A 24,317-nucleotide genomic window follows, 5' to 3' on the forward strand; every position below is an offset into this window, starting at 1 on the left:
GAGTGTGCTATTTTAAAAAAAATCTTCTTTTTCGTTTGTCCTGCTCCTGTTGTTTCTTCCTCTCATTGGTTCAATGTACAGCCAGACGCTTTGGAAACCTCAGCATTAATTCAATCTGGCAACCTGCGGGCGGCCCACAAAACTCTGAGCCCAAGCAGGTGCCCAACTCCTCGGTGCAGAGTAAGTCCGTAATGGGCAGGAGACAAAATCACCCCGTCCTCCCCTAACGTAATTTAAATCCCTGTATGAACCAGAGGCCCGTCAACAAATCAATTCTGCCCTTTTAAGGATACTTTTTAATTAACAACTCCAAACTTCATTCCTCATCAATGCTCCAAATGTTTTAATCCATCCAGCTGTTTCTATCAGACACATGTCTGTGTCTGTCTATTCTTCTCGGACTGTGCATTTAAGGCCAATAATATCATATATATCAACAATAGTTATAAAGAACAGATCAAACTCTAATTTAGCCTAGCATTGAAATCATTTCATCCATCTGGTTTTCAAGTAAAAAAAAAAAAAACATATCCAGTCTGTGAAGGAGAGGGAGACATAGATGTGTGTAGCATGTGTTAGAAAGGCCTGATGGATTAAAAGCAAATCTCTGAATCAATAGAGAGATGCTCAGGTCGATGGGAAATTAGGTTTTAATGTGTAAGTACCAGAACGTTCTTTCAGTGTGCTCTTCGTGAATCGATGTGGAGAGAAAGACTAGCGCTCTTCATTCTTGCCGGAAAACCACCCGACTGCCTTTTAGCTCTCTATAGGTGCCTGAGACCTTCCGGTCGAACCACTAGCAAACCTCTTCTCACTGAAAAGACTGTTTAGTTGAACTTTGCCCCTGCCTCCTAGGACTAGAGTCTGTATTATCCTGTATTGCACCCAACATTCCTAATATGGAGAGATCCACCTATACTGCTCCATGCCCGAGAGCCTGATGTTTGCTCCTTCTGTTTAGTATCTCTCCCCCTTCCCACCAATCTATCCTGAAAAAAAAAAAAAAAAAAAAGCTAGATATATATTTAACAAATAGACCCGCTTTGGATTTGTTTAAGTTCAGTGATACGGAATGGACCTAAACCAGTATTGAAAGGACAATACGTGTTTTTCAACATCAGATTCTGTTTGCACTTTATGTTGACATGACCATGAGACAAAAAGCATTTTGTCTAGATTCTGTGTTTCACATGATGAAAAGGAAATATTTTTGATGTAATTTTAGGGCTGTCAGTAGATGAGAAATATTCATTGAATTGAATGCACAGTTTTCTGATTAGTCAAATGAACTGCAGTTAAACATTTACATTAATTCAAATACATTTAGAAATTAATGTTTAATGCATTAATCCCACTAACTGGCAGCCCTGATTTGTTTCAGTATTGTAATTATTATTATTATTATTATTATTATTATTATTATTATTATTTTATTTTATTTTTTTACAAAAAAACATTCTGATATCTTATGAAACACAGAGGAGAATGGTGTTTCCACATATGCTAACAGCGACATTATGCTGAATAATGAAAATGATGTTGAAAAAAGGCCCCATGTTACAAAGCATGACCATTGTAAGAGAAAACAAGCATTAGATGGAATGCTTTTCTTCAGAAAAGTAAAGTCCTCTATTTCTCATTTGAAAGCCGCAAACCCTTTTCCATCTCATTTGTCATTCAGTGCCTTCCGGGCGAAAGACATCAGCTAGAAGACGTATCCATTCCTTTTTTTCTTTTCATCTATTAATTTGCAGGCACCATAAACTCAGTGCTGGAGAACGAGTGATTTAATGATATAATTAATATTTCACATTAAATGAACTGTTAAATATTAAAGTACATTTAACGTCTTTTTGCCCGGTGGGCTGGAGTTATTATGTCATCATCAGTAGACGTAGATACATTGCACTAGTTTTATTTGGTGCTTTCATAAGAAATTGCCTTTTTGACCAATTATGAGCCGTCTCTTTGCTGTCCCTTAGCTTGCCAAGTTATCAATAAAGGTAAATTGAAACTTTGATACTTTGAATGAAAGTGTTGCCTGTGATTTTCTACCAGTAAACACTGCTCATTCTGAAACTCATCGTAGGAGTACTAGGAATACGCTTTCCTTTGGGTGGCCTTTGTTTATCGAGTGTCAAAATTGCCTCTTGTTAATAATAAAGAAAACGGAATAGTCATTATATAAAATTCACACAACCTCTATGTAAGCCAATTAGGGCTGGGCGATAAAACCTCTTCTAAAATCTTATATTAATTTATATATCTTAGTATTTACAGAATGTATTTGATCTGAAATGGCTCGGAGGATGGAGTTTTTTCTGTCACACTTTATTCAACCAACTCTCACCATTAAAAAAACATTAACTGATTTCTGCCTCAAACTCCTAATTTGCTGCTTATTAATAGTAAGGTAGTTGTTAAGTTTAGCAATTGTGTAGGGATGTAGAATATGGTCATGCAGAATATGTGCTTTAATAAACAGCCAATTAGTTAATAATAGGCATGCTAATAAGCAACTAGTTAATAGTGAGAATCGGCCCCATGTATTAAATTGTTACAATTTTTCCTCTTCAGTTAAAGTTTGTTATATTTTTATAGAAGTAGTCAGGTCCAGTTTTCCATGGTTTGTCACTAAATTAACAAGAAAATGTATATTTAAATGAACCTGTAACCTAATACATTACCTATATTTACTATGCCATGCAGGAACTAAAGTAAACATGAGTTTTGGCGCAAAAGAATCTTTCAGTCAGTTTTGAATTGATTTAATGAATCAATAAAGCAAACTTACCAACAACACTAATGAAGTTTAGAGTGTAGTCAAAAACCTTTTGTGAAACAGAAGTGTAATGGGCAAAGAAAAAGTGCTAATTAAGATATTTATGATTCATTGCTAATATATCGCCCAGCCCTGAAGCTAACTAAAACCTGCTAAAAGACAGAAGCTATAAAGGTTCACTGTAAATTTTGTCTGGTGCTTTCTAAACAAAGGTTTGCATTTTGTGGTTTGCATAAATTCAGACAAGTTTTGAAATGAGTTGTTGAATAATAATATTGGTCCTCATGCTGCGAGGGTGTCTGACTCACTCGCTAGACATCTCTGTGTGTTTCAGCTCGAAAGCAGGAGATCATAAAGGTGACTGAACAGCTGATTGAATCCATCAACAACGGAGACTTTGAGGCTTACGCGTGAGTGAATGGACAAACCTGTTGCTAAGACAACCACAGCCCCCCTTACGAACGCTAATGCATTCCTTTATTTTCTCTTGATTACTGAGATTATGTTTAATGGTCACCTTTCACAACAGGTGCTATATTTATATTTAGATCCAAGCCTTACTTAATTACAGCTTTTGATGGTTAGAAATAGGAAGACTTCTAGTGCTTTTTTTATTTTACCAATGTCTGCACACAAATTAAGACTTTTAGCTTTACTTTCTACTCTTTATTTCACAGAAAGATTTGCGATCCTGGTCTTACTTCCTTTGAGCCAGAAGCTTTGGGAAACCTGGTGGAGGGCCATGACTTCCACAGGTTCTACTTTGAGAATGGTAACTAGATCAAAAACTTTTCCCACTCAAACCTTAGAATATAGCTTTACAACAGTATTTTTGATCACCGTTTTTCTTTGTCATCTCCGTTAGCGCTGTCCAAAGGTAATAAACCTGTACACACTATCCTGCTGAACCCCCACGTGCACCTGATTGGGGAGGATGCAGCATGTATCGCGTACATCCGCCTGACCCAGTACATGGATGGCAGTGGAATGCCACGCACCATGCAGTCAGAGGAGACCCGCGTCTGGCACCGCCGAGATGGCAAATGGCTGAACATACACTTCCATCGCTCTGGAGCCCCCAGCGTGCCCATCAAGTAAGACTCATAGAGCGCCCCTAATGTTCATGATCTTTTAGTTTGAAAAGGCTTCTGCGGAGTCTGACCTTTGAAGAAATCTAAATTTTAAACACATATACTTTTATTCAGCGAGGATGCATTAAAGGGATAGTTCACCCAAAAAATAAGATTATGTCATTATTTACTCATCCTCCAGTTATTCCAAACCTGTAAGATTGGGTTTCATCAATAAAAAAAATCTTCATTTGTGTTGCAAAGATGAAAGTGAAGTGAAAGTGAAAGTGACATTCAGCCAAGTATAGTGACTTATTCAGAATTTGTGCTCTGCATTTAACCCATCCGAAGTGCACACACACAGAGCAGTGAACACACACACACACACTGTGAGCACACACCCGGAGCAGTGGGCAGCCATTTATGCTACGGCGCCCGGGGAGCAGTTGGGGGTTCGATGCCTTGCTCAAGGGCACCTAAGTCGAAGTCGTGGTATTGAAGGTGGAGAGAGCTGTTCATGCACTCCCCCCACCCACAATTCCGTCCGGCCTGAGACTCGAACTCACAACCCTTCGACTGGGAGTCCGACGCTCCAACCATTAGGCCATGACTTCCCCCTTAAAGAATGGAGGTCTTACATGTTTGGAACGATATGAGGGTGAGTAAAGGGGTCATCGTATGCAAAAAAAATTCACTTTTACATGTTGTTTGAAAATGAATGTATGTTGGCAGTGCTGGCAATCCACTATAATTATAAAAATCCACCTTTTTTTTTATCTCCAATAAAAACAATCCCTTTCTCAGATCAGGCTGTTCTGAGATTCTTGGCAGAATGTCCAAAGTCCCTTTCAAGGAAAGTCTATTCACTCAGCGGCCATATTAACGCCTTGAGGCAGCTCAAGCAAGACCAAGTCCTATCTAAATTAATGGACGAATCCTGAAATCTAAAAAACTGCTCGCTGAACTCGTGTTAAATTACATATTTCAAATTGGCAACAAAATTAAAATGAACTGCCCCATGAATGTTGTTTCTTATGCTCAAATAACGTTTAAAAACGTTTTTTTTCAGGCTAGACCAGCCAATGCGCTTTGCATAGTTCCAACACACTTATGACTGCACATACACAATGCATTACGTTTGTTTTTTGAAGGAAATCCCCCCCCCCCGATCTCCTAAATGCGTTTATGTTCGCGTGAATCATTTGTGATCCAGCTTCACCTCCAGAGGAAGTGAATATTTTTATGAATTTTTGCAAACTGCCTTTCCCAATAACATGCTAGTTAGCAAGTTCTGCTGCTAAATGCGGCTAAAATTTACAGTTTCATGAGAAAAGCTCGTCACTCCACGGAAAGAAAGGGCGTGGTGAGCAGAGCTCATTAGCATTTAAAGGGACATGCACTGAAATGGGTCGCTGTGAACAGAGCTGTTTTTGATAGGGTAAATAGGGTGTTGTTTTACACTACCATTTAGAGACCCTAAAGAATCTACTTGTGGAAAATTGTTATCCAATGAACCCTTTGATGACAGAATTTTCATTTTTGGGTGAACTATCCCTTTAAATTGATCATAAGTATATAATGTTACAAACTATTTCTATTTTTAATAGAACAATTGTTTTAGTTTTAAGTAATAAGAAATGTTTCCTGTGGACCAAATCAGCATGATATAAAGATTTCTGAAAGTTCATATGACACTGAATGAAAGTTATTCCTGCTGAAAACTCAGTTTTGCCATTACAGGAATAAACTATATTTTAAAAGTATTAACTACAAAAACAGTTATTTTAAATTGTAATTAAAAAAAAAATAGTAGTGTTTATTTGAGGACACATATTCAGAACTATGACCTGCCAAACTGAAGAAATATCACATTATATATACTTAGTAATTTGGTGGGATTTGCTCATTCAAATTTAATATCATGCTTATTTCTAAATGTTATCAATGTGTGTTTGTTTGTGTGTATGTTTTATAGTTAATGGAATATTAAGCTTCAATTTTTCCCAAATGAGGAGAACCCATCAGCAAAAACCCAACTGTCTGTCAGTCAAGCTGGGGGTGTGTCTTCTAAGCCCAACAACCACGCCCCTCTCCCCTCCCCCTTGAGGGTCGTTTACATGTTATCGCACATGGACCAGATAGTTCAAACATTTTGCTAAAGGTCATTACCTACACCAAAACATGTGGGCCATTCGCATATATGGACATTATTAAAAGGAGTGTATTTTTAACATTTTATTTCCTGTTTCTTTTTTTTAAGCTGTTTTGGTATGCATTTTAAATGTATAGATATGTAAAGAGAATCACCTTTCCCCAAGTCTGTACTGTATTTTTATGTCTATTTATGTGTGTGCAATATATACATTTTTGAAAGATAAGAATGTTAATATTGAGCTTGCTATTGTTCTGGTGATGTACATATGTCGTGATCGTTCAGATAAATAATTATAAAACAAAAATCTAAAAAAAAAAAAAATAAGAAAAAAAAATAAGAAACTTTTAAAAATACGTACTTTAAATTATGGCTTACAGCAAAATTAAACATTTTAGTAAATGCTGTCAAAAAGCTTTGTTTATATTCGCTAGCTTACAATGTTTGGCTCCTTAAAGATTCTGATTTACTTTATTTGAATTAAGAGAACTGCAGTATACTAATATGAACTGTATGTTTACCTTTATGTCATAGAATACGAGAAAAAAAAAACAGGTATCAAAGAAATGTAGCATATATGATACATCAAACATTGACAAGCACTGGGTAATGCATGGAGGACTTCTTTTTTTTTTTGAGTGACCATGCTATAATTTTTTTTCTTTTTGCTCTTGTTTATGTTGTGTAATTCATGGTTTCCTTATCAAATTGTTTATATCTATCAATATCATAAGGATCTGATGTGGTAATAATAATAAAGATTATCATCATTACGACCCAACATATCTAGAAGCATCACTCTAATTTCAGATTGACGTAGCTTAATTTTACTTATTGAGTGGCTGTGAAAATATTATCCTTTGACTTTATATCATGGCTGTATGAGAAAAAGAAATACAAGTAGCTTATGAGAAACTACATGTATCATTTTTACACATATTTTAGCTTTTTATTTATCCCAACATTATTTTTGCCCATGGCAAGAGGAGCGAAATTGAGCCGAGCCTGATTTACAAGCATGCACACTGCCCCTAGTGGCGACTCTGTGCGCCACTCAATCGGAAGATGATGTCAAAGAAGGCGATTACGGAATGGAACGGTCTTCCTTGAGGATAAACCTCACCACTACTGGACTATGCCAACACCCTGCTTTTCCGTTCTCTCCGTGTTCCTTTTTCTCTTCTTAAAGACATTTCCTCTGCTGATACTTACAGAACCTCAACGCTAATATGAGGATGTGAACGACATAATTTGTTGCAATGGTGGCGCTAGCAAATCACCATATTTAATGAAAAATACAATAAAGGTGTGATATGTACTGTAAGCACGACGTCATGTTTCAGATTTATCTTTGCACACAACCATTAAATAATGAACGTAGTGTGACACTTATACACTTTTATTCTCTTTTCAGCCATATACACACACTGCAGCAAAGGTATAGTGTTTAAATGTCTTTTTTAAAAGTCATATAGCAAACTAATACATGCCTTTATGGATAGATATTTATGTACTATATATATGCATATTCTTATCTCCACAGACATAGAATGCGGATTCAGTAAATCAAACATGGGCCAGTCACAGTGAAAGTAGTAGCAGTGTTCAACTTAATGACATTGCTCAGTTCAGAGGATGACTTTTGACATGCTGTTCCAGGGCCAGTTTCCCCAAACACAAATTATTATAAGGGGGGAAAAGCAGAGCTGGCCTCAGATCAGAAGCAAAAAAACAACCTCTGCTAACACAGCTGTATTATTCTGCAGTTAAAAGGAAAAGTCATTTGAATATCACATGGTACGCTCTCCTTCCCAACAGTCTCAACTGAAGCCAACCTGTGATTTGGTGAGTCATAAAGAAAATATTCCCACTTATGTATAATAAACTAAATACATCCAAATAAAACATTCTTAAAAAAAGAAACATACATCCCTTATGCTCACTTCTGATACCAGTACGATTTTAAAAGCATTCACCATCATAAATACCCAGAGCAAGATTCCTTGACACATACTGATATTGAGAAATATGTACAGAACAAAATGAATATAATTTGAAAATAAAAATCACATTTCTGATTTAACACACATTCACTTAAAAACATACGTAAGGAATAAATGCAGATTGAAAGGTAAAAATAGAATAGAATATGTGTAACTGATTACTTGAATTTGATTCTACCTTTGCTTTCTGAGTCCCTCTCGAAACGCTTGCTAAGGTGAGTTTAAAACCATAAAGCGCATGTCAGTGTGTTCTATTACAACAAAAAGCTGCACTGAAATGTGATGATGATAATGACGACTAGAATTGCTACAGATCACAGACACAAAAGAGGGAGGTGAGACGAAAAAGACAGAAAAATGACAGTCGTCTAACCACAGAAAGAGTCTGTTATTAATAAGTGACTGGTGCTAGCTAAGCATGCCTGCTAATATCCTTACAGGTGGCTAATGTGATCTACTGTCATTTTAAAAATGCATATTATATATACTCTCCATGGATAGAATACACAGACACACGATACTTCAACAGCTGATAAAGAAGGCAAGAAGTTTTCAGACATCTCAACCGTTGAGATCAAAATAGCATGTCATGATGTGGTCTTTTTTTTTCTCTCGCTTTTGATAAAAATGTTTTTGGTTATTGTGATTTTTGTGTGTGTGTTCATTGGTGTTATAACTAGGGATAAGAAAGGAAAGGAAAGGAAAGGAAAGGAAAGGAAAGGAAAGGAAAGGAAAGGAAAGGAAAGGAAAGGAAAGGAAAGGAAAGGAAAGGAAAGGAAAGGAAAGGAAAGGAAAGGAAAGAACACCATTTGGTCACAATGAAAGACAGAAACACTTGTGGTAAACTAGGGAAAATAAGGAGAGAGTAAATATTGTCCATTGACAAACCGGGCAAACATCCAGTTTGACTGGACAGGAAGACTGGAAGTGGCAGGAGTGAAGTGCACTCTGGGATTGCATGAGCATGGTGCATAGGAGTGGTTAGGAGAGCAGACAGGCTCAAAGAGACGAGCGATGGAGATAGGGAGAGGAAATGAAGGGGAAAACCCATCACTCAGACTTCTCCGGCTTCCTCCTCCTCTTCTTCTCTGTCGTTTTGGGCACAGTAGTGGTGAATGAGGTGATGGAGGTGATGCTGTAGGTTGTCATGGGGCTCAGACTGATCGTCTATCTGCTCCACGCACACCCGCTTCTGTCCCCCAGCATCCCTCAGTACTGATCTCCTGTGGGTCCTAGACTTCTGCATCCTCGTCCTGTGAGTGAGAAAGAAAGAAAGAAAGAAAGAAAGAAAGAAAGAAACAGGGTGATCAATGCTTTAATGTCTATTCCAAAAATTCAATTTTTTTCTTTTTGAGTGTACATTTAAGATGCAAGTGCACATATAAGATTCTTTGAAATTAGTGTGCATTAAGAAGACTGATAGGAGAAAGGAAGAAAAATATTAAAGAGAAATAAAATGTAAAGACATGCTTTATTAGCAAATATACACACACCAATGCCAAATATAGAAATTTTAAATTCCCAATTCAATCTCTTCAGAAAATTTGCATAAATATATTACATTCAGTACCAAACGTCTGAGTAGGATTTCATGTTGTTGTTGATTTAGAAATTAATACATTTATTTAATAATGATACATTTTAATTGATCAAAAGTTACACTAAAGTTTACTATTATGGACTAAATACTGTTGTGTCAGTTTTAACAAAATTATTACATTTTCAACATTGAAAAAAGTTTATTGAGCACCTGTTATTTTAATTTAAAACTGTTATTTTAAATTGCAATAATATTTCATAATATTTCTATTATTACTGTATTTTAAATCAAATAAATGTAGCCTTTGTGAGCATAAGAGGCTTAAAAAAAACATGCTGACCCCAAACTTTATTTTTATTTTTTTTACTTCTATTTGCCCCCATACACGTACACACACAAACACCATGCCTGTCTCTCAAACCTCCTGATCACAGATCCATCAGGCTGCTGTATTTCCTGCTCTACCACTCGAGGAATCTGCACCTTCCTAAAACCTCCAAAGTAGCTTAGAGCCTGAGGGAATGAGGCACACTAAATTATATATTATAAATTATATTAAAATAGTCAGAACAGCTGTTAGTCACAGATGTAATTACTTTCTCAGGACCAGCCATGGCATTTATATAATTTTATCACAGGTTTCTGGTTGCATAACATAAAAAGGTGATAAACTGGAACAAACTCTGAACGAACTTTTGGTTAGAAAAAAATAATATTACAGGCATTGGTAATTCTGAGCTTTTCCTCATTAAAATTACCCTAATCTTTCAAATCGTATGTTTTATAGATGTCAGAAATGAGTGTTGTGATTGGCAGCTCACCTGGGTGAAGTCCTCCCGGGCTGAGGGCAGGTCTGAGGCAAGATAAGGATCCCCCTCATGCTTTTCTAGCTGTTCTCCATGTACCAATGTCATCTGGACCACCTGTCTGACCTCTTGACCTACAGAAGATTCACCCTTTGAAGATGACATGACATCTTGCTCATGGAACGTCACCTGAAATTAAATAAAACATTTAGAAAGAAATTGATTAATTGATTTCATATTTCACTCAACTTAGAATAAGATGATTTAGTTTTAGTTTTAATTTCATTACATGATTAAGTTATCAAAGCATCACACACCTCTGTCTGATGTCCTTCGCTCTTCAGTACTGTCCTTTTTTTTACTTTTGAGTATCCATCTCCCGGTGCCACATTGACAGGCTGCTGGGGGGTGCCCTCCATCCTCACCTGCTCTGTCTCCACCCCATCAGATGACACACATCGTCGAATGACCTTCCTGGTCACCTGAGACGGTGAGAGAGTAAAATAAACAAATTTCTATGTATATGACGTATTTAGCATGAATCCATTGTTGATCAGTCGGACGGATGGAAGAAAGGAAGTGTAGATAGATGAATGGATGAAAGAGTGAATGGATGTTTGGATTGATGCAAGGGTTTATAGATGAGTATGGACTGAATAAGTGTATGGATGAATGAATAAATGAATGAATGAAAGGGTGAATGATGGTTGGATGGATGAAAGGGTGAAAGAATAAATGATAATGTATGGATGGTTGGATGGATGGATGAAAAGTTGAATGGAAGGATGGATAGATGGTTGAATTAATGAATGGGTAGATGGATGTAAGGGCGAAAGGATGATTAGATGAAAGGGTGAATGAAAGAATGAATGAATGAATGGATGGATGGATGGATGGATGGACAAAAGGATGGATGATGGATGAAAGAGTGAATTAAAAAGAATGAATGGATGAAAGGCTGAATGGATGGAAGGATGAATGAATGAATAGATGCATGGAAGGACGAAAGAGTGAAAAGATGAATGATGATAGATGAATGGATGAATAAAAGGGTGGGTGGATGGATGGATGGATGGTTGAATGAATGAATGAATTAATTAATGGTTAGATGCAAAGTTGGATGGATGGATGAAAAGGTGAATGGATAGATTAATTAATTAATAAAAGGGTGAATGGATGGATTGATGGATGAATTATTGAATGGGTGAAAGGATGGATGGATTAAAGGGTGAATGAATGAATGAATGAATGAATGAATTAATTAATTAATTAATAAAAGGGTGAATGGATGGATGGATGAGTGAAAGGGTGAATTGAAAGAATTAATGAATGAAAGGGTGAATGGATGGAAGGACAGATGAATAAATGAATGAATGAAAGGGTAAAAGGATGGATGGATGGATGAAAGGATGAATGAATTAATGAAAGCGTGAATGGATGATGGATGAAAGGGTGAACTTAAAGAATGAATAAATGAAAGGGAAAATGGATGGAAGGAAAGATGAATGAAATAATGAAAGCGTAAAAGGATGGATGAATGAATTAATGAATGAATGAATGAATGAATGAATGAAACAGTGAATGGATGGATAAAAGGACAGATGAAAGGATGGATGATGGTTGGATGAAATGGTAAATTGAAAGAAAGAAAGAAAGAATGAATGAATGAAATGAAGGATGGATGGATGAAAGGGTGAATGGGCAGAAGGATGGATAGTAGGATGAAAGGAAGGGCTGATGTCTGTTGGAGGAACATCAAAGTAAAGTGTTAGCAGACTGACTGGAAGCTGACATGTAATTTTAAAGTTACAAGTAGAATGTCTAATGTGAACTTTGCAAAAAGTGTTTCCAAAGATGGATGGATTAAAGGAAGGATGAATTGTAAAATGGACAAAGGATAGATGGATGGACTAAAGGGTGAATGAATAGATGGCTGGATTAAAAAAAGGATTAATGGATATATGAATACTGCATATATTGGATGATTACCTTCTTCACAACCAAGTTTCCCTGTGCATCTGTGTATTGCTCTTCTGTTACAGACTGTGGAGGAACATCTAGAACATCATCACCCTGTAGAAGATACCAGACACTTAATCATTACATGTCAACGTTTAAAGCAGTGTTCACCATAAGAGGAAACAGCTGCCCTGGCTTCAAGTAAAGGTTAGGGTTAGCATAAGAGGAATAATAAAGAAATAATGCTGAAAATATCCATCCAATATAGAAAGAAGCACACTTCCTGTAGAAGTTGTCCATTTTATGTTGATTAATTGCCAACAACAATATAAAACAATGCAGGGCAGATCATAAGTGTGTTCTTGTCTTAAAATGGAAAACTTCTACTAACAATCGAGGAGCAGGGAGGCTAAGTCACAGCTGAAAATGCAGGATTTTAAAATCAAAACCATTTCCAAAATAAATCTTAGAGCTACATGAAAAACCATCACACAGCTTGTTGGGAATGGGTTATTCAGTAAGCCTAGGCCAAAGCTGTACACAAAATGTATGAAACACTGCAGCTATCACACTGAACCAGCAATCTTCAGTCATAGATATACCTGAATAATTATTCTCCTTCGCACCACTCTGGTGGTCACCACATCCTCATCAGAGCTATCCGACAGCACACCTAATGCCACATCAATCTCCTAACCAAACAGTGTGTATGAAAAATCAGGCAATAATTTAAGATTGAAATGTACATTAAATGTATAATAAAACATAAATAAATCAGAAAAATGAATGCAATGCTGCCACATAAGATAAAACAAGAGTTTGATAATCAAATCAATAAGATCAAAATTAATGACAATTCTTGATAAAAAACATCAAAGAAAAACGACAGAAAGGGCAACAAACCAATGTTAACTTGACACAACATGCACCATTTTTAAACAGATTTCCTGTATAAAAAAAAACCAAACAAAAAAAAACTGCGTGGTAAGAAAGTTACTTAAAAACCAGCAATCAGTTGCTTAGTTGTTAGTGTGAATATCTAAATATAAGTAAATATAAACTGGTTATTTACATTATGATATAGTTATTTCTCACTTGCAAAATCCTGCATATTTAGTATATGACCTTACAATGTCATAAATGTAGTACATGCATCAGTACTGTTTGAACAAGCTGACAGCAATATGATGGTGTTAAGGCATGAATGTGACAATCACTTTTCTTAAATTTTTGCTTGAGCTAAAGGTTTTTCAGGTTTTAAAATCCACCTTATTAGCAAAATTGTTAATTCAAAGAAACCAAACACCATCCCTTCAGCAAACTCATTCAGCAGGAAATGGATTAGGGCAGCTCAGAGAAGGATGGGTGGAAGGGGAGGTCATGCTGAGGATCCTTACCCTCCTCAGATCATCATCATCATCATCATCATCATTATACTCAGCCCCTCCTCGAGGAGGAAGTTCCTGAGGAGTTTGTGCAGATGATTCCAAACTTTTCAGCTGACATGGAAAGTAAACGTCTTTTTCCTCAGCATCATCATTAGGTTCATGGATAATGTGAGAATCCTCAAAATCTTCACTTTCTGATGACCTGATTGACCATTGGAGGCTCTCATGGGATGACTTATATCCTGAGGGACTTTTGACCTTTGGATGTTGTTGTAATTCATGAGCAGTAGACCTTAAGACTTTATTACTCAGCGCCATGGCTCCTTTCCCAAGTTCGTTTTCTTCTGCTTCAGAATAGTCTGAGGTAGTCTGTTTGCAGTCGAAAAAAGTCTCAGGATCAGACTCATCATGTTGTTGATCAATGTTTAGTAAATCATTGAGTTTTGCTATTTCAACTTTTTCAGGTTTTGGCACATCGGTGACTTCTAATTTTACATTTTCACTCAGTTCATTTTGAGATTTAGGTGACTCAATGGATGCTTTTTCAACCATTGATTGCTGCTTCCCTATGAATGTGTCTTGGGATGGACCAAGAATTAATGAAACTGTCGCCTCGGAGCTGAATTGTTGATCAGACAATGGTTGTTCTGGTTGAACTGTTTTCGTAAGTTCCTCAAGCACTGAATTCATGCTGAAAACCAAGGGTTCAGAAGAGTCAGAAAGACAACGGGCAGAGTGTTTTTCCTCAGACTTTTGGGATGTTGCACCAGACATAACTGAGTCTGACAGCAGTCTTCTGGAATCTTTTGAAGTTAAGGTCTTGTCTCTGCCATCCCGTGAGAGTGGCGGAGCTAGTACTTCCTCCTGGGAAAGAGGTTCCTTAAGTGCTGGATTTATGTTCAGAGTGAGCATCAAAGGTTTGGAGGACTCTGAGAGACACCGGTCAATATGCTTTTCTTCTGAATGGTGGTTTGCACTAGAAATTATTGATTCAGAATGCAGTCGTCTTAAACCTTTGGATACCACTGCCTCCTGTGAAACAGTTTTCTTAATATATGCTGATCCAAGTTCAGAAGACTTCTCACTAAAGTCAAAATGTGGACGAGTTATGACTGTTTCTGGTGTTTGTGGACTGAGGTCAGAATTACAGAAAGGGGAAGTTTCACTCAGCTGTGGAGTTTCACTTTGAATCCACATGTCCGAGTCGGTCTCTGATTGGAACCTAGGTTCTATCTTAAAGTCATGACTGTCATCTATGAGAGGTTCAGTAGTTAAATCCAATTGTGTACATACTTTTCCCTCCTCAGGACTATATTCATCCTCCTGATCACCACAATGGTCTGCAAAGGTTTCTGGCTTTTGGTCTGGAGACTCCAATAGTTGCATAAGTTTTTCCTGGGAATCAGTTTGTTGGTCTATCCTAGGATCAACTTCAGGCTCTGAAGGTTGCTGTGGGGAGCTGTTGGTATTATATTGTTCTTGATTTAAAATTGTGACCTTGTGAAGGGTAGATGATGGCAGTGATGAAGAGTCAACTGTAGGAGAGGATTCAACTAAATTTTGCTTTTCTACTCTATGGCTTTGCAATGATGGTGTTGGATCCAAACCACTAAGCATTTCTGGGGTAAGAAAGACCTGATCTGATTCTGGAGAGCCCTTAATGAGGTCTGGAGTCAATCTCCAAACCCCTGGATTCACTTCAACACTTTGTGAGACAGCTTCATCAGCCTCTCTTTCAAGAGCATGAGGGGTAAATGATGGACTAATATTTTGGCCTACTATTTGATTGCTCTCAGTAACCGATATATCAACTTCAAATGATTTGCTTTCATGACATGAAGAAGACTCCATGGTGTCATTAGATTCAAAGTTATGCGCTTCTACTGATTTTTCATTGCCTTCTAAATCACTTTTTTCATATACAGGTGACACTTGATCAAGACACACAGAACTTTCATCTTGATACTTTTGATCTTGGAGTTGCGTTGTTTCTTCTTGACTCTCTGGTGAAGTGTGTTGCAGTAGGTCAGGTACTGTGTGTTCTGGGTCAACTGATGACAAAACTGAATTTTCACTTGAAGAAAATCTCACAATAGATACCTGACTGAAATCAAATACATTCTGAGAAGACTTTGTTGATTTTTGTTGGAATTCTGACTGACTGTTCACAATGATTGGTGATGATGAAAGACAAGCATTTTCATGGTCAGAAAAGTCACACTGAGCTTGAATTTCCTCCTCAGATTCAGCAGAAACCTATAGGATAAATTATATGAGGTATGGAAAATATGACAAGGGAAAAGAGATGATATTGAAGGGATACTTCAATAACCAGAGAGAGACAAACACCAAACTAAATCAGCACATGCAATGATCATGAATTCAGTTGAAAAACATATCCATGTAATCATTTATCATTCAGTAATCAGTTCCTGTGGAAGGTTTCTTGGTGTTCAGACATTCGGGACATGACCCTCTTATAATGTTTCAAAGGCACAATGCCATGAACTTACTTCTTCATCTGCATCTTCCTTTGTAGATTCTTTTTTGACCTCTTGAAACAGCCATGGATTGGTGAAGCTGTCCCTAGGAGACATTGAGAGTGGAAAGTGAATGACCAGGGGGTGCAATACCAGAAGTTAACTGAATTCTTTTGATAATGTAAACATCACTGTAAAAGTCAATCCATGTATCACTAACTGGATGATCTCCAATTCTTCTATCATATCCCCATGAATGCTCTCTGAATGGGTGTTTGCCATTGTTTCAGCCCACGATGGAATGTCAAGGAGAGAGGCCACAGATAAGTCTTCTTCTGACACAGCTGGAGGATGTCTTTGTGAGGTCTCCACTCTCCGCACCACCTGAAGACTGTCACCATCCTCTTGGACTGAGGAGAGAGCTACAAAAGACAAAACATTCACTTTGACAGTGCAAAGCCTACTACTTTGACTTCAAGACTTGCTTTTTAGGATCTAAATCTTGTATTTAAGATCTAAATGTAAAATAAGAATGTGCTGAATGTCCTACCTTCACTGTGGTCCAGAGTCCTTTCAATCTCTGCATATGTTCTTGAGGTTTGCTCCTGAACTGACTTGTGCATTTGAATCTCAATAAGATGGACAATGTCCATGCGGTTTATTTTAGTCAGTCTTTTAATCAATGTATCTTCTGTGGAATTTGAGATATAATCAGAAACTATCAATTAAAATGGAATTGAGCATTGACTGTTAAAAGAGTAAATAAGAACAGGATTCACCAGTGGCATGCTTTCCTTCTCTCTCTACCCAGCGCTGTAAAAGAGCATGACTCTGCTCTTGTAGTGAATTCGGGTTTTCAGCACGCACTTGCTGAATCTCATCTTCGTTAAACTCCAACTCTTTGGCCAGCTCTGAAAATAGATTATTGTATAAGTTGCTAAAAAATAAACAAATTCATTTATGCATTAACATTGTGTTTTTCTTTCTTTTTAAACACTTTAATTAACACGTTTTTTTATATTATTATTATTATCCTTTTTGGAAGAAAAATGATGCTCTCTTGCCCCAAGGATGTTAGAATTTTGTGAGCAGTTGCCACAGTGTTGCTGTGCTGTTGCTACAGTATTCTGAGCGTTTTTTTTAGTATGTTATCATATGTTATATTATATGGTTACTAGGATGTTCTGAGGGGTTGCTATGGTGTTTACTGCCACAAAGTCATGTAAATTTATGTAATGTAAGAAGTAGTTGATGATCTGACTACTTGAAAGTGATATACTCACCTGTCCAACTAAAACCTAGAAGGTCAGCAATGATGGCCAAAGTCTCTTCTTTCCTATCTGCATCATCATGCCAGTCCACTGTAAATAATTAATACTTCATTAATACTTAATGAAATGCATTCAAACACACACACACACACACACACACACACACACACAAACACAGAAATGATAAAACATTAAATTCCTTTTCATTTCTGATATAAACTAAATACACTATTCTAACTATTTCTGTCTTTATATTATAGGATGTGCACTAAAGATACTTGAGATATCAATCTATATAAATGTGTGAGTTGATTTGTTGTATGTCTATAAATAATTTATTCATTTAAACCTCTAGCAGTCGGATCAAGAAATGTTCAGTGAAGCTAGGTTGGACAACATGGTGACTGAAGATCTGTTGAAATAATATATGCCATAACATTCTTTAAAAACTTTTTACACAAAAAGAGCCCTTGTCATGGTTGTTTTATTATTCGTATTAGGAAATGTGAAGTAGTTAGCATGCAATGCACAGGAAACTGTATTTTCAGCAAATAAATGTTGACAATCAATCTTGAGATTTCAATTTTCATGTACACGCTGATACACACAAATTAATAAAACATGACATAAAAAGTCACAAAACATGACACAAAAACAGACATACAAGAAAACATTGTGATGAGACAAAGTACAGCACAAAACACAAGACAACACAGAAAATCAAATGAAAAGAGACTGGCATGGAGCAAATTTTGGATTAAGCAATACAGGGGGCAAGTGCCAAGTAAAGGTACCTTTACTTTGGTCTGGGGTAGTGCTGTCTGAGATTCTCTGCATCTGTGTCTCCACACAATCTTCCCAGTTGGGCCTTGACTCAAAGACATCATCCCCTACAGATGGGGGTCGAATTGCTTTCAAACTACTTTCTATCCCTAACTCAACAGAAGCTCTTTCTCCTTTGGTTTTATCTTGCTCTGTGCTCCTTGAAGAGTCCAAATCCTGAGAGAATTCAGCAGGAAGTTCAGGTTGACTGGATACAGCATATTGTAGGGTAGGAGACTGTGTCGGTGAAACAGGCATCTGGGAGGATGAAGTATTAGGTTTAGTGTAGCTGCTGTCTATTTTAGTGTGATCATCCATAACAGACACTGACCATTCTGAGTAACCGATATCTTCTACAGATTTAGGCCTTTGATTCTGTTCAATGGAGTCCCCTTGTCCTAAAACTTGGTCAAAGCTGGCTGCTTTCACAACTATTTTTGGTTTAGATGTTGTGTCTTCAATTTCAGCAACAAGGTCCTTGGATGGAGTGTGCATTGAAGGTGATGTCTGGAATTGCTGTTGAATAACAGTATGAACTGAGACACTAGGGGAAATTGTAGATGCTTGGGTGGATATAGTCATTTCAACAACAGAATGCTGTTCATCTTCCGCTGAAGAGTCAGAGGATTCCGGGTCTTGCTCAGAATAAACTGTTCGTGTTACTGTATAAGCGGCAGTGTCAACATTCGGTATTAATGTGTCTTCACAGATTCCATTATCTTCTGTGGGACTCATTGGTTCACTTTGGATAGGAAAATAATTCTGTTCAGGATATTCTGGTTGAAGACTTTTGGTTCCAGTTTTACTAAAGCCATCAGGTTCCTCAGTAAGTCTGTCTTGATGAACTAAACCATCTGTAGGCATCTCAACTGAAGCTACTGCATCAGACTCACTAGAACTGAAATTGTTTTGCTCAAATTCTTCACTTGGATCTTCATTTATTGGAAAAAAGACTAACCTTTCTTCTTCCTCCTCCATGTTCATTTTGGTCATGTCAATAGCACCACCTCTGGTCATCTCAAATAGCTTTCCCTCTTGGAAGAGGAAAGGATTTGGTGTCCCCTCTTCAGTAGGAGTTCGTCCTGGAGTTGTGTCAGGTGTGGTTCCATCGGAATGTCTGTCTATACACAAAGCAAGTATTTTCTGCTCTTCAGCCTCAATTTTTGCATCAAATGCCTCATCGTCTTCCACTTCAGCACTCCAGGGAACCAAGTCTCTTGGAATAGACACTGGGATATCTTCTGGCTTCTCTTCATTGTCCTTTTGATAAATACATAAATCTGGCTGGGATTCATCATGCACTTCCTTTGTGACAGTGGCGGCACCTACATTGTCGATGGGAGAAAGCACTTTTTCAGAAGTTGTGCTCTGACCAATAGACATAGAATCAGCATCACCATCCTTCTCAATGCTCATTTTGCTCTCTGCTGATGTAATAATGAGATCCTCCTTAGTTGTAGTCTCTTCTATCACTATACTATGGTAATCTGAAGTTAACGGTTCATAGTCTTCATCCTCGTTCTCTACATGCATTTTCATAGATGGTATGGATGCCTGTAAATCAACAATCTTTAAATGAGTATGTTCCTGCTCAATTTTGTCTGTGGTCTCTAAAACCTCAGTAGTTTCTCCTGAGACCTTGTGAGTTGATTCATCCAGCTCAGGACTGTCATAATCATCATCTGACAAAGAGGAAGGTAATACCGGGACAGATTCAACAGAGTTCTCCAAGTACTGCTCTTCTGATGTTATGGTTAACTTTGTGTTAAAGTCTAGTGAACTTTTATGTGGTGACAGCACTTCTTCCTCTTTTGTTTGTTTAGAATCACAATCAAAATCAAAATCAAATTTTACCTTTTTAACTTTTGCATCCTTTTCCATTTCATCAAATGTTTTGATCTTTGCAGCCATCTTAAACATCTCTTCTTCTGGAGTGAATTGCCTTTGTAAATCATCAAAGTCATAAAGATCCTCACTATCAATCACCTTTTCTTTTTGCTCCAGGGTCATGGAAATGCACTGCATATCTAAGGTCTCCTGGGAACCTTGGGATGACTCACTTTCTAAATAAATGTTTTGTTTAGAAATTCTTTCTTTTTCCCCGGAGTCAGAAATGAAAGCCTGACTTCTTGAGAAGACCCTTTCAGATTCTTGACCAGTGGGACTTCCCTCTAAAGAGTCTTGACATGGGGACTCCTTGATTGGGCTTGGCTCAATAGAGTCTGGGGATTTTTGGGATGATCCATCTTCTCTGATGGGAGTAGTCTCAAGCGAGTCTGTTCTACAGAGTGTTTTAGTATCACTCATGGTTGCAGGCTGCAGAGAATCTAAACTAGAAGGTCTCTCTGGTACATCCTGACTGTGATGGCTTGAATTAGCAGAGGACGGTGACTCAATATTGGTGGATGAAGAAGATGATTCGATCTTAGAATCATAAGGTGATTCAGTCTTGCTTTTTATGGAGGTTACGGAATATAATTCACTCTTGTCACTCTCTGCTCTTTCATGTGATGTTGAACTTGTTTGGTGAGTAGTCTCCTGACCCCCTGGATATTTGTCTTTTGTTTCTTTACTAGTTGTACTGGAAGAAAAAACAAGGACTTCAGGCCAATTTTGAGGGGTTTCAGCAAGTCCTTCATGCTTCTCACTATCACCTGTGCTGGAGTGAGGAGTCCTTGTCCCTATACTATTGCCAGGAGAGTCTGTCAAGGCCTCGTGTTTGTCACTATCAGGACTTTCTTCCAATGCTCCAACAAGTATTTCACTTTGACATAAGGGTTCACTTTGCACCATTGCAGTAGCAAAGGCAGTGATTATGTTTGATTTACTTGGATCCACTGTTGCCTGGTTTATCTGCTCCTCATCTTCCAAAGTAAGGCCATCACTACACATTGAATAATGTTTACTTGCTTTACCTGAAGTTCGCCTAAAGCGCAGATATTCAGGATTTTCCTCAAGTTCTGCCTTAATATCTGCACTGAAATCCTCTGATGGTTTCCTGTCTGGGCTTATCTGAGGTTCCACAGACAATCTCCTGTTATCTTCATAATATATTCCCTCATGTATCAACAGCGGGTCTTCGTTACTTAATATATCATGACATATTTGTTGTTCCTCAGTTTCTGGTTCCAGAGGTGATTTTCTATTTTGGTCATTTGTTGTATGTTTACTGAGCAGGTCTTCTGGAGAACTTTTGTCTTCAAAGTTAAAGATAATGTTGGAAGTTACAGCTTGATCACCTTCGATTTGGATGATCATCGGTGGTTTTTCATGTACTGCTTCACCATCATCGACCATTGGTTTATGATGAATTGTGTTTTGGTCAATATGTGATGATTCTTGAAGGATCTTGTTTTCTACTACATTTTTTTCTTGTAAATACTGGGTTGATTCTATAATTTGCTTATCATACGTTGGAAGAACCTGCATAATATCAGAATTTGCTTCAGAGGGTATAGTTGTAATTGCCATTTCGTTTAAATGTTGAGTTGATGCTGTCATTTGGCTATCATATGTTGGGGAAATCTGGACCACAATAGGACTTGTCATTTCAGAGGTTACAGTTGTAATTGTTCTTTCTTGTAAATGTTGAGTTGGTACTGTCATTTGGCTATCATATGTTGGAGGAATCTGCACCACATTAGGACTTGTCATTTCAGAGGTTACAGTTGTAATTGTTCTTTCTTGTAAATGTTGAGTTGGTACTGTCATTTGGCTATCATATGTTGGAGGAATCTGTACCACATTAGGACTTGTAATTTCAGAGGTTACAGTTGTAATTGTTATTTCTTGTAAATGTTGAGTTGGTGCTGTCAATTGGCTATCATATGTTGGAGGAATCTGCACCACATTAGGACTTGTCATTTCAGAGGTTACAGTTGTAATTGTTCTTTCTTGTAAATGTTGAGTTGGTACTGTCATTTGGCTATCATATGTTGGGGGAACTTGTATATTATCAGAATGTGCTGCTTCAGAGGTTCCAGTCACAATTGCTTTATGTTCAAAAAGTCCAGACTTGCTTTTCGATGGATCCTGGCCAGTCTGAAAAGCCTTCATCAGCTCTCTCACAGACATAGTTTCCTCTAGCTGTTCCGTCTGTGACTTTGGGGATCTGAGGGATTTTGGTGGAAGACTGGCTGATTTTTCTGTCTCTGTGACATATAGCTTACTCTGGGAAGTACTCACTTTTTGGGATTTCCACTTTTGACTGTCCACCTTATTCTCTTCTTCAACCTTCTTCTGCAGTTCCTTAACCCTGTCCTTAATGGATCCAATCGGAGTTTCTACAACTCTAGGAGACACAGGAACAGGTCCAAAGACAGGTTCAGATCCACCGATAACTGCATCTTCATCAAGCGACTCCTCAGACTGACTCCTACTCATCCTTTCCAAGTCATCCTCTGAACTGCCGCTTGCAAACTCCCTCTCTTTACGCTTTCTCCTGGCTGGCTTTTTGATTTTTGCTGGACTGTGTTTACCACGTGTCACAACAACCTCTTTAAAACTTTCTTGAACACTAACCACATCTTGTGGATCATTAAATGGTACAGGCGGTTCCTGCAGACACTGTTCTAAGTCACTGCTGAGATATGAAATCATACCTGAAATATCCCTCTGAGGAGGAGAACTGAATATAATGTCTCTTGCGATTTGAACGTCTTGAATGAGTGACTCTTGGATTTCAGTGATATTTTTGGTTATGGATTCCTCTACATCTGTCAAACTGAGCAGTACCCACTCCTCATCATCAATCTTTACAGATCTCACAATAGCACTTTCCCCCTTCGTATCATCCGTTGTTCTTTCACGAAGAATCTCTTCTACCTTCTCTAAGTCCTCTTTCACTTTTTCAACAATTTCAAATGGCTCATCCATTTCCTCATCCCCAGCCTTGTCTGATCGCTCTCCAGGATCCGAGGAGCATGATTGTTCTGACTTTTCAGAGGTCAGAAGGACTGACACTTTAATCAGGTCCTGCTTCATTTCAGAAACCTCTGAAAGTATATCTGGACTTGCGAGTGTGGCAGGATCATGTATGATTTGCAGCATGGAAAGCTCTGTTGACTCAGATCCATCATAATCTTCCATTTGAACAGCACAAATAGTTTGTAAAGAACAAAGGGGGAAATGAAGAGGACAAAATGCATTGGAAAACTAGTCAGGGCAGGAGCAATACAAACTGTATTCAGTTCAGATGACGAGGAAACTACTTGACAGAATGAAGAACATTGCTAGATTTATCTAGATTTGGATCTTGGGAAGGCATGGGAGCAGTTAAGCAGAGCAAAAGAGAATTACAAAGTGAGGGCAGGAAATGGGCAGGAAATAACTTGCTTAAACATGTTATATTGATTCAAGTATCCACTCATACACTTACACAAGAGGGAAAGTATAAAGAAAACAAAGGATAAGTAATACAAAAACCTGTGCACAAAGAACAGATGAGGAAAGTAATCACAACACAGAGTGGTGCTGTACCAATGAGGCATCTCAAGATTGTTCTCGACATGAAGAACTCATGTCAACACAAACACAGATAGCATTTCAAAACAATGCCCTTATGCAACACTGAGATACAATCAAAGGCTTATCCCATAAAATGCTTTCAAATTATTAAATGCTATGGCTTTTTAGTTAAGCAGATCTTTGAGTCAAACATGTAGTTGTTTAATATATGGGAATATGTTATCAGTCAGAGGCAAATTCTAAGAAAAATTTAGGAAAACAATAAGCACAAGTGAACAAAGGAAACAAAGAATGTGAGTGATAGATAATTATATAAAAAAGGTGTTACAAATTATGCATATTTCAAAAAAGATATCTTCACATTCAAGCAGACACACTCACACACATACATATACATTAATATAATATGTGTAAGTCAAGTTATTTCCATGCAAAGGAAATGATCCATGCAAAGGTGACATTTTTGGCAAGCAAATTAAGTGATTTAATAACAGGCAAAATAATATGTGCCTGGTCAGTATGATTTTGATTTAAGGGGGAATGGTTTGTTTTCCAGTATCTCTTTTGGCATGTAACGC

The 24,317-nt window shown here is 37.5% G+C and overlaps 2 protein-coding genes across 30 annotated transcripts in view; one reads left to right on the forward strand and one right to left on the reverse strand.

Moving 5' to 3' along the window:
• The window catches only part of camk2d2 (calcium/calmodulin-dependent protein kinase (CaM kinase) II delta 2), a 33,981-nt gene extending 26,653 nt beyond the window's left edge, over positions 1–7,328 (forward strand). For 4 of the 11 annotated variants that reach the window (XM_026204180.1, XM_026204181.1, XM_026204177.1 and 1 more), the window contains 6 exons: positions 82–180; positions 1,983–2,003; positions 3,117–3,192; positions 3,460–3,554; positions 3,648–3,876; positions 5,828–7,328. In XM_026204180.1, coding sequence (XP_026059965.1) covers positions 82–180; positions 1,983–2,003; positions 3,117–3,192; positions 3,460–3,554; positions 3,648–3,876; positions 5,828–5,831 — 524 coding nt within the window. In that variant the 3' untranslated portion in view covers positions 5,832–7,328. Of the gene's footprint in view, positions 1–81; positions 181–1,982; positions 2,004–3,116; positions 3,193–3,459; positions 3,555–3,647; positions 3,881–5,827 lie in introns of those variants that run through there. The other 7 variants (XM_026204186.1, XM_026204187.1, XM_026204184.1 and 4 more) reach the window with 4 other exon arrangements.
• Positions 6,630–24,317, reverse strand: part of LOC113044307 (ankyrin-3) — a 62,515-nt gene continuing 44,827 nt past the window's right edge. For 15 of the 19 annotated variants that reach the window (XM_026204166.1, XM_026204171.1, XM_026204164.1 and 12 more), the window contains 13 exons: positions 18,246–23,354; positions 17,464–17,541; positions 16,960–17,091; positions 16,731–16,871; positions 16,401–16,602; positions 16,214–16,286; positions 13,710–15,956; positions 12,915–13,004; positions 12,343–12,426; positions 10,671–10,835; positions 10,369–10,542; positions 9,969–10,060; positions 6,630–9,260 (listed from right to left, as the gene is read on the reverse strand). In XM_026204166.1, the coding sequence (XP_026059951.1) occupies positions 9,062–9,260; positions 9,969–10,060; positions 10,369–10,542; positions 10,671–10,835; positions 12,343–12,426; positions 12,915–13,004; positions 13,710–15,956; positions 16,214–16,286; positions 16,401–16,602; positions 16,731–16,871; positions 16,960–17,091; positions 17,464–17,541; positions 18,246–23,354 (8,786 nt within the window). In that variant the 3' untranslated portion in view covers positions 6,630–9,061. The remainder of the gene's footprint in view (positions 9,261–9,968; positions 10,061–10,368; positions 10,543–10,670; positions 10,836–12,342; positions 12,427–12,914; positions 13,005–13,709; positions 15,957–16,213; positions 16,287–16,400; positions 16,603–16,730; positions 16,872–16,959; positions 17,092–17,463; positions 17,542–18,245; positions 23,355–24,317) is intronic. The other 4 variants (XM_026204173.1, XM_026204175.1, XM_026204172.1 and 1 more) reach the window with 4 other exon arrangements.

The sequence above is a fragment of the Carassius auratus genome, chromosome 26 (assembly GCF_003368295.1).
Source record: "Carassius auratus strain Wakin chromosome 26, ASM336829v1, whole genome shotgun sequence".
NCBI lineage: Eukaryota > Metazoa > Chordata > Actinopteri > Cypriniformes > Cyprinidae > Carassius > Carassius auratus.